Raw genomic sequence first — 11,055 nt, 5'->3', positions numbered from 1 at the left:
TGCATGGCCCTTACATGAATGAATCATATAAAAATTGTAAATTCTAAGGCTAATTAACCAAATTAGTTCACAGTAAAATCCAACATTCATAATGCATATCCCACTTTACCTAAAGAAGAAAATTTTAATTTGTTAACTAAAATTTTGAGATGACTCTAATACCAATTTTTAGATTTTAATAACAAACTAAGGAAATAAAATATAAAAACCTTTACTTTCGTTGACGACTCTAGAGGGCTTCACCAACTTTTGGATCTTTATTCCTATGCTGCAAAACAAGTAAACACCACTAAAAAGATTTCACCAGTATTCTCCTTGGGCTAGTGAGATAAAAGGAGGTGGTATCCGACCAAAATGAGAAAAAAAAACATTAATTTTGTGATGTAGAGAGAATGAAGAAAGAAGAAGTTAGGAGAAGATCTCTCACACTCCCATATAACTCTCCATGTTAGAGAGTTTGTTATAACTAATTTATTTAAATTCATTATTTATTTAATTAATAAATTAAATCGAATTTAATTTATTTAATTAAATAACAATAATTTAATTTAAATTAAATCAAAATTTAATTTTTTAAAATAAATCGAATAATTATTAATTAATCAAATTAATTAATAATATTTAATATCTCGTATTTAATTAAATATGTATTAGAAGTATATTCTAATACATCCCTCTATAATAACCTATAGTTTTAATTCAATTAATTTAATTAAATCAAATTAAATAACTAACTAATTCTCCAATTAATTAATTATTAAATTAAATTTCACATATTTAATTGAACCTTATAATTGAATCACATTCAATTATTTTTCTCTCATATTACCTATAGTTTTAATGTCCATCTAATGCGCATTAATTTTAACCTATAGTTTTAATATGAAATTTTATTCATATTAAATTTAATATGTGAACTTCTTCAAATATTTAATTTTTTCATTAAATTAATTTTTTAATCAAATTCAAAACAAATTTATATTATAAAGTTTAATTCCCCAGAGAACTAACACCTACCCAAGAGGGCTCTTTAGTGGAGACTTTGAAAACGTATAAGAAAGCCATGGGTGGACCCTGGGGTAAGTCCTCTCTACATGCATAGAAAAACCTTGGAAGACGGAGCCAAAGCCACAATTCAACCTCAAAGAAGGCTTAATCCCACAATGAAGGAGGTTGTGCTTAAGGAAATCATGAAGCTCAACGAGGCCGACATTATTTATCCAATTCCTGATAGTAAGTGAGTAAGTCCAATTCACGTGGTACCAAAGAAGACTGGTATGACAATTGTGGAAAACGATAAAGGTGAGATGGTGCCGATTCACGTTCAGAACGGATGGAGGATGTGCATCGACTTTCGAAAGCTTAATGAGGTAACGAAAAAATATCATTTTCCAATTCCTTTTTTTGATCAGATGGTGGAACGGCTTGTCAGGAAGCTATTCTTTTATTTTATTTTATGGATTCTCAGGATTTTACCAAATATCGATCGCTCAAGAAGACCAAAAAAAGACAATCATCACTTGCACTTATAGGACTTACACCTTCAAGGGGATGCCATCCATGGTTTGCAATGTCCTAGGTACGTTCCAAAGGTGGGCGATGAGCATTTTTTCAAATTTCATAGAAAAGTGCATTGAAGTTTTTATGGAAGATTTTATAGTTTATGGAGAGTCTTTCGATGATTGTTTGCAAATCTCAGTCTTGTGTTGAAACATTACATTGAAACTAATCTTGTGCTTAACTATGAAAATGTCACTTTATGGCTTCACATGGTATTATTCTAGGACATCTAGTTTCTGCTAAAGGTATTGAAGTAGAAAACGTAAAGATAGATATTATTGCTAACCTTCCCTATCCTACATGTATTAGGGAAATTCATTCTTTTCTTGGTAGCATAGGCTTTTACAAGCATTTCATCAAGGACTTTTCGAAGCTAGCTTTTCTCTATCGACATTGCTGTAGAAAGATGTTCCATTTGAGTTTGATAAGGAGTGCAAGAAGGCTTTTGACACTTTAAAGGAAAAACTGAACACTACTCCAATTCTTCAGCCTTCACGATGGAACATTCCGTTCAAGATAATGTGTGACGCTATTAATCTAGCTGTGGAAGCAGTTCTGGGGCAGCGGATTGACAAAAAAAGTCATGTCATATGTTTTGCATTGAGGACCCTCAATCCTACCCAAGTCAATTGTACCATGACTGAGAAAGAGTTTTTACTATTGTTTTCACATTAGATAAATTTTGATCCTATATTCTTGGTTTTCCTATTAAAATTTATACTGACCATTCTTCTCTTAGGTACCACATGACCAAGAAGGAGTTCAAGCCTCGACTTGTTTGGTGGATTCTTCTCCTTCAAGAATTTAACTTGACCATCAAAGATAGGAGGGGGGCAGAAATTCAGTGGTGGACCATTTAAGGAGGATAGTGGAAGAAGAGGATCCTACACCTGTACAAGAGGATTTTCCTGACGAGTACTTGTTCCAGATAACCACATCAATACCATGGTATGCTGACATAGTTAATTTCCTGGTGACTAGTAATTTCCCTCATGATATGCCTAGTTCTAGGAAAGCTAAATTGCGTAGTGACTCTAAATACTTCATTTGGGATCCACCTTACCTTTGGAAGATTTTCTCTAACCAAATCTTTAGGAGGTGTGTCCCAGATGAAGAATTTGAGTCAGTACTTTCATTCTGTCATGAGCTGGAGTGTTGGGCATTTTAGCCCTACGAAAACTGCTAGGAAGGTCTTAGATAGTGGTTTAATCTGGAACTCTTTATTTGCTGACTGATATACATTTTGTAAATCGTGTGAAAAATGTCAGATGTCAGGATCTCTTTCTAGGAATAATGAAATTCCACTTAACTCGATTCTTGTCTGTGAGGTTTTTTATGTCTGGGGCATGAATTTTATAGAGCCTTTTCCCTCTTCTTATGGATATTTGTATATCTTGTTATTTTTTGATTATGTGTCGAAGTTGGTTGAGGCTATGCCCACTAGGATTAACAATGCTGCTGTTGTTTCTGAATTTTTGAAGGCTAACATATTTTTCATTGAGGCCCTTCTAAGGAAGTATGGAGTCCATCATCGTGTTGTCACTCTATACCATCCTCAGATGAATGGCCAAGCTGAGATATCAAATCAAGAGGTTAAGAGTATCCTTGAAGAAGACCGTTAACCCAAAAAGGAAAGATTGGAGTACACACCTCGACGATGCTCTTTAGGCTTATAGCATAGCTTTCAAAACCCCCATTAGGATGATGCCCTTCAAGCTTGTTTATGGAAAGATGTGCCATTTTCCAATAGAGATCGAGCAAAAAACCTATTAGGCAATTAAACAACGCAATATGAGTTTAGCCCAAGTCAGTGAGGAAAGGCTTTTGGAACTGCAAGAGGTGGAAGAGCTACGACTTGAAGCCTATGAGAACTCTAGACTTTACAAGGAAAAGGCAAACTAATTCATGATAAGGGTCTCGTGAGGAAAGAGTTCAAGGTTAGTCAAAAGGTGTTGCTTTTCAATTCGTGCCTCCAACTCATGCTAGGTAAGCTTAAGTCCAAGTGGCTTGGTCCATTTGAAATTATTAATCTTTTTCCCTATGGTGTAGTTAAGATCAGAAACTTGGAGACTGGAAAGGAGTATAAGGTTAATGGGCACCTTCTCAAGGTCATCAATGAAGGGGAAGTCAACCTAGCTCACTCGAGCTTTGTGTTGACATAATCCTCATACATTTGAGTTAAATGCAGTCAGACGTCAAATTTATCTGCTTTCGTCTTCTTTTCTTTATTTCTTCTGTTTCTTTCATTTATTTTTTTACCAATAAAAAAAAAAGAAAGAAAGAAAAACCCAAAAGCAATAACTGAAAGAATGATGGATTATTCTCTTTCTGTTTACAGGAAATTATATTTTTGGCTATTTTTTTAGAGGCTTTCCCCAAATTCATGCTCGTATCCAAATCCAGGGGAGCTTTTATGTTCCCCTAGCTCCCTCTCTTTGTCCTTTCGCAAGAATTTCTGCTTAGTTATTGATAGCTTGTAGAAATACAAGCTATTACAGCCTTTTACTTAGAATTATGAGGGTTAATGAGCAAAATATGTGTTAAAATGACTAAGGATTCATGTGGGAAAATGAGTTTGCATCGATCAGCACTGAAAATTCCCACTAACCCTATGTCATGTGTTATTTTGCGTCAAAATATCTAGTTCTATAACTGTCGCAGGAATCGATTGTATGCGTTGAACCCAAACCATCGCAAAATTGATCGCATGCGTTGATCTTCATGAGGATAAGTTCATCGCATGGAATGCTACAACTACAGAGTGATAGTCGTGATAAAAGATCGATCGTAAAGTGGGTGGAATGCATTAATGCTTCAGAAGAAACAATCATGAACACATACCTTGGGAGTATAAAAAAGATAAGATCATTATGACATTTCACATACCGTGTCAGTGATGATAGTGATTCAGAGTGGAATTACCAATGTTGTCGGTGTTTGAGCTCTATAAATAAAGCCTTGAAGCCCAAATTCAAAGCATCTAGGACTTTGCCTTAAGCAGATTCTTGTGATCACAGACGAGAGTATGAGCAGATAGTCTTTGAGAGTTCTTCATTCCCATAACCCTTTCCAATTGATGATCGTATTTTCATCAGAGATAGAGCTCAAGAGAGACTATTCCACCGCCCATCCATGGCATCATCGGTAGCCTTGACACACTTTTGATGGAAGCAAGAGATTGCTTACATCTAGTCCTCCACCTCTCTTCTTACCCCTGTACTATATTACATTTTGGCTTAAGACATTAATATATTTTGTAATCAATGCATCTCTTTAGTTCCTTCAACATCATTTTCATCATCATCTTCTACTGTACCATCTTTTACTTTCATCTCAATGAGTTAAATGCAGATTGTAAGAGTTATCACATACTCAATCATGCTGCATAGAGATATAACGCATGTAGCAAACTACAGAGAGGTGTGCGTTGCACGAGTATAGTATGTCAATCCTTTTTGCTTAGTGTGAGGCTATCACAATGCTTATCTATGAGCCAAGTAGCTATAACCAACTGCCCGAGAGGGTAAGTAGTGGAACTCACAACAAAGTAAGTAGTGTTCCTAGAAATAGGAATAATCTTATGCTCAACGTAAGTATGCATTATAGAGATATAAGTATGTGGTGACCACCGAGAGGTGTGCGATGCGTTAGTGTGGCGAGCTGGGATTACCCTTGCGAGCAAACTTAATGACTTGGTGAAATTTCCCCTCAACTCTACTTCTCCATGCATCTCATTATGCGTTAATAATTGCCACATCTCTACCAATTCTCATAGTCAAACTTCAATTGCTCAATCTGTTTTGTTAGGAGTAGAAGTAGCGCATAGCCATCAACTTCTTTCTTTTTATTTTTACTCACCGCCTCAAACATATTACTTTACGAATATTACTTAGTTGTAAGTCCCTGTGTTCGACCTCGGATCATCTCGAGAAACTTGCGTTCTTGTTATACTTAGCGAGAGAGCAAGAAAACTTGTGATAGGAACGCATGGTCATTGAAGGGTCTCTTATTCAAAAGAACCAGTGAGTGGAAGCAAGATCTTTCCAAGCCCATCGTGAAAGAATAAATGCATTCACAAAAATAAAGAACAATTATGCATCTTCAAGAAAATTACAGCATGCTTTCTTAATCAAATACAATAGGATTGAGAGACATACCCTTGAAGAACTCTTCTTCTAGAAATCTCTCGCTTTCGTGAGAATCTTCTAGCAATATCTTGCTCTCGTGAGAATCGTCTAGCAATATCTCACTCTCGTGAGTAACATCTAGCAACCTCTCGTTGTTGTCACAATCACGAACAGTCAAATCCTCGAACAGCAACCCTTCGACACTACCACTCGGCAACCTTGGTATTCTCAGAGTGAGAATCCAGGAGGTATGGGTCTGTGTGAATTTGGTAGAGGGAAGGAGGAAGAAAACAATCGAACTACAGGATCAAGTAAGTGGGAGAAAGGTTTTTTCTATCACATAGACTGAGAGTACTTGATCGTTTAGTCATCTCTGGCTCTTGTGAGAATCATCTAGCAAATCGTCTAGTAATATCTCGTTCTCGTGAGCAATCATCTAGCCGGTCGTTTAGCAAATCTCGCTTGATCGTTTAGTCTCTCGTGAGGGCTATCGTGTAGCCTCATGTGAGCAAACTATTAGTAATTCACTAAATGTAGCGATGACTCATAAAATGAAAACTCTTTTCATTTTATCCTTCAGTTATTCAAAACTGAAATTAACCTCCCACGTGTACGGTTAATGGAGAAAATAAATAACCAACCAAATAATTATCTCATAGTTGTTTTTATTATAAATAAATATAATAACTAACTTATCATATTATATTTATAACATATGGTTTTAATATCACATCATATGTAATATTTAAGCAATAGTTATTTTCTCCTTTTCTTGAATATAAATCATATTTATATCAAATTCCTCCAATTAATGTATCTTATACATCTTATCAATTATATCACATATAATTGAACCAATTTAATTATATCATATATAATCAAATTTCTTGTTAATTTGAACACTTCAAACTAACCCAAAAACTTATTCTCAACTTGAATCCATTGAGCTACCAAGGGGACCTTATGGACCTGTAGTTTAAAACTTCAACGATACGTAAATAACTGACTAAACTCTTTAATCACGAAATCCACCCTTCGTTAACTGCCAGGCACTCCACTAAAGACCAACAGCTGCACTCTTCTTACTACAAATATATTTCTATGTCCATTGGATATAACCAATCTATAGTACGATGACCCTTCACAGATCGCTCGTAAGTATAGCTGGGCCAATTTGTCGTTTTTCCTCTGTAGTTACATCTAACTTCTTAAGTACCACGGATTCCTCTAATGAATAATACATCATAGTCCTACTATGAGTGAACACCTCTCGGTACATGGGAAAGTATGTGACGCCACATTATTCAAGCCCCAGAATCAACCCTTAAGCGAGCAATCTATCTATTTACCCCTACTTCAGAGAATGAGTGAATTCTATCTTGTGTAACTGAGTTCCCAGCTCCCCAATCAGACGAATCCCCAAAGTGGTAGGTTTGATTCAGTAATTTGGCCATTCGCATTCATGCAAATCAAAGGACCACCTTCATAGGTAAGAGTTCCCAACTCACTCAGGATTAAGGTCATGTTACCTATGGTCATCCTAGTGAAATGAAAGTCTCTGTCATGAACGGCATTATATAACGAGTCTAAACATTTCATGGTCCGGTTTTATACAAACTCCTTTGTATAGGATACCCCCACTTGCATACCTCCACATGAATGATCAGGATTAGATCATCTGTAGCACTTTACAACACTTGTAACTTCTACAAAGTGGGTCGTATCCGTAGTGTCGCCAGGATAAGGTTTCCCTCCTTTATCCATATACTATAGACCATTTAGGTTATCACTTAAGACATGATCCATTTGTATGTCTCCACATACATGCTTAAGTTACAACGATAACCAAGGATCTTAGTTTATTGGTTTGTGGTTAATGCAACTAAAATATCCCATATTTCATAGACAACAATGAAGAAAATATTTCATATTATTACATCACAAGTGTTTGTTCATACAGGTGTTTACAAACTACAGGACCCTATCGAGATTTAGGACATCAACCCCAACAGTCATCGCATATACGATTAACGCATATTGCATATTCTTCAGCTTATTGAACATTGCATGCACCATCAATGCATGATCAATGCATGACCATCGATGCATAGTAAAATATCAACAAAACCAAAATATTTCCTCTACCAATTATACATTGAGGACAATGCATACTTTTAAAGTTGGGGGTGGGTGCAAAGCATGATTCTTATTTTCTCATTTTGTGCATAAAATTTACCATATATGTTTTTTGGGGATAGTTGATCCTTGGTATGCTTGGTATAAAATGAAACACAGTTGTTGAATCCTTTTTTATAATTGAATTGATTCTTTTATTCATGTGTTCTCTAGTTAATGCCACCGTAGCAAATTTTCCAGTGTCTCTTTTCTTGGTTACCATGTCCTGCAGAAACTTGGCATAGGCAGATATTTCCTCAATCGCTTAACTAAAAGGAATGTTAACATGTAATTGCTTTAACATAGATTGGAAGCGTTTGTACTGTACCTCTTCGTTTTTCTTCTTCTTTAGCCTCTTAGGGAAATGTGGTAACTGGACTTTCACGGTTCCTATTTCATTTGACTTTGAGGTTGACGCAACCTCAGGTTCTACTGCTTCATTTTCTTTTTCTTCTTCTTGCATTGCCACAATCGCATGTTCAGCTGCGATGGAGGTTGATTTGTTCTGCTCCTTCTTTCTCCCTCCACAGTCTTTCCACTGCGCAATGTCACAACCTAACATTACTCCTTACCTGAACCCCCTGGGTTTTCGTGGAAGCTCGGTTGAACTTGGCAGTGCCCCTTGCGGTTTACTTTTGAGCTCATTTGCAATTTAGCCCATTTGCAACTCAAGGTTGCGGATGGACGTAGCCTGACTTTGAAGCACCATGTCAGTTTTCTCTATATATTGCTTCAATAGGCCTTCTAGGTAAGAAGATTGCGGTGGTTGTTGTGAGCTACTTGCTTGGTTGCTCTGTTGACCATTGCTGTGTTGAAAGAACCTTGGTGGCCCTTCTTTTTGTGCTACATATTGAAAGTTTTGTTGTTGATTCTTCCAAGCAATGTTTAGGTGGTTTTTCCACCCGGGGTTGTAGGTATTGGAAAAAGGGTTGTTCTTTACAAAATATACAGACTGTGGGTTTTGTGGACAATCTTCCATCACATGCCCATCATCGCAAGTCACACACCTTATTGTGTTTTGACTTATTGCATTGATTTGCCTACCTTGCGGTGTTGGGCTGCTGATCGTCATTCCTTGAATCAAATTCATCATTGCGGTCATTTGGTTTTGCAATGAAACAATAGCACTGTTATTTGCATCAGAATCTTTGAGTCTTAATCTCTGGTCGCTCTCCCTCCAGTCTTCATGATTCTTGGAGATGCGATCCAGGATATTCTTCGCCTCATCATAAGTCTTGTCAAGTAGACCACCAACTGCTGCCACATTGGCAGCGGTCTGCGAAGCAGGATTCAAACCGATAGAAAATTTTCATCTGAAGGTAGTCTGGCAGCCCATTATTCGGACAATCTCGGACCAACCTTTTAAACCTTGCCCAGGCATCGCTGAGCAATTCGTCCATGTCTCGTTCAAAATTAGTAAAAAGCTTTCTTCGTCTTGCGTTCTCTGTAGGTGGAAAATATTTCTTCATAAACTTCTCCATCACTTGCTCCCAAGAGGTGATCTCTCCTGGTTCGAGTGAGTAAGCCCATTTCCTAGCCTGATCATAGAGAGAAAATGGAAATAGCGTTAGTCGAACCTCCTCAGCAGAGATATTCGGGAACATAAAAGTATTGCAAATTTCAATAAAACTTCAGAGATGGGCGTGCGGATCCTCGCCACGCCTTCCTCCGAATTGACTAATAGCCTAGATCATCTGTAGCATCACCAGTTTCATTTCAAATCTACTTCCGTCTAAGGCAGGCCTCATGATTCCCTGAGAGAAATCATAGAGGTTTGGCGATGCATAGTCCCTAATAGGCCTATTGCGATCGTTGGACAACAGAATTGGATTTGCAATGACATTGTTGTTGTTTAGTGCTTCATTCCTAGGTTGCTCCGCCATATTTTCTTTATCGGATTGTGGTTGTTGATGGCGGTTCCTCAGTCTCCTCCTAAAATTCCTTTCAATCTCCGGGTCGTAATTCGCCAGAGATTGAGAGTTCTGCAAAGAAATCAGAAAAAAAACTACCATCAACAAACTATTTTGCCGAAGTCCCCGAGAACGGCGCCAAAAACATGATGCGTTATTTTATTAAATGCAGCAAAGTTCGAAAAGAGTTAGCAACGGGAAATACGATGAATATGCAGTGAACGGGTTGAGAAGGGTTTCGGCTAACACTCCCTAGGTTTCATTCATGCCNCAAAGAAATCAGAAAAAAAACTACCATCAACAAACTATTTTGCCGAAGTCCCCGAGAACGGCGCCAAAAACATGATGCGTTATTTTATTAAATGTGAAAATGGATGATAGGCGTTGATGGAATTACGTTGTGCACTCAAGTTTCCCCAGCGGAATCCAAGTGTAAATTCCTCTGAGTTTCCTAGTAAGTCCAGGGTCGATCACAAGGACTTGTGAAAATAGTTGCGTTGATAATTTTCTTATGAAAACTTTGCGGTAATCGGTAAAATAAATAAGGTGGTGGTTTTTTGTTGTGTTAATGAAAATAATAATAAATGCAGCAGAGTTCGAAAAGAGTTAGCAACGGGAAATACGATGAATATGCAGTGAACGGGTTGAGAAGGGTTTCGGCTAACACTCCCTAGGTTTCATTCATGCCTTGTGATCATGCAACATGTATACAATAGTAAACCACCTCTCGGCATGAATGCCACGACTTCTAAGGCTAGAACGCATGCGATAAATATGCGATAAGTCTATAGGGATTACGCATAAACCTCTAATTCTATTTATGCAATGACAACATGACATTCACACAAATATGCGACCACATAATATCATTCCTATTCCTAGGATGCATGCGATGCAAGTTGACAAACAGAGCTTATCTCTAAGTCCCTATTTCTTGTTTATGCAGGCCTAATCTTGCTCTTTCAAGTCAGATTCTAACCTCGCTCTCTCAGGACATTAGGTTCTTTCTTTAGATTCTCTCTCGAGCAACTCTAAAGGGATGTTTCACACAGCATAAAACAAGACAATCGCAAGCAATGAACTTCCTAGAACATGTTAGCTTAGTTCTTCTCAACCCATTCAACTAGTTTAGCTACTCATGCATATTAAGAGAGTGATCAGATGTAGAATTATAACTTCCATTGAATAGATAAAAGATGAAGTACAGAATAACAATACAAGTATAGTAAAGAGCTTGGGGCAATTTCTTGCCACTAGGTGTTACACTATTCTACTCATGCTCT

The 11,055-nt window shown here is 37.2% G+C and overlaps 1 protein-coding gene across 1 annotated transcript; it reads left to right on the top strand.

The window, feature by feature from the left end:
* Positions 1-1,163: 1,163 nt before the first annotated feature.
* On the top strand, positions 1,164-3,722 carry LOC120084076. Its single transcript, XM_039039978.1, has 7 exons — positions 1,164-1,233; positions 1,469-1,563; positions 1,963-2,112; positions 2,387-2,686; positions 2,829-2,888; positions 2,982-3,159; positions 3,610-3,722. Exons 1-7 carry the CDS (start codon positions 1,164-1,166, stop codon positions 3,720-3,722), a joined length of 966 nt encoding a protein of 321 aa, XP_038895906.1.
* Positions 3,723-11,055: the final 7,333 nt, after the last annotated feature.

This window comes from Benincasa hispida, chromosome 8, assembly GCF_009727055.1.
Source record: "Benincasa hispida cultivar B227 chromosome 8, ASM972705v1, whole genome shotgun sequence".
NCBI lineage: Eukaryota > Viridiplantae > Streptophyta > Magnoliopsida > Cucurbitales > Cucurbitaceae > Benincasa > Benincasa hispida.
The sequence above is the reverse complement of the archived record's forward strand: the minus strand, read 5'-3'. Positions and strand labels throughout refer to the sequence as shown.

What these genes read in the sequence shown, in the direction of transcription:
- LOC120084076 (XM_039039978.1), top strand. Translation starts at nt 1,164, where the DNA reads ATGAAGGAGGTTGTGCTTAAGGAAATCATGAAGCTCAACGAGGCCGAC. An exon ending in TATTTATCCAATTCCTGATA is followed by an intron (nt 1,234 to 1,468) that starts GTAAGTGAGTAA and finishes ATGGATTCTCAG; the next exon opens with GATTTTACCAAATATCGATC. An exon ending in ATCAAATCAAGAGGTTAAGA is followed by an intron (nt 3,160 to 3,609) that starts GTATCCTTGAAG and finishes CCTATGGTGTAG; the next exon opens with TTAAGATCAGAAACTTGGAG.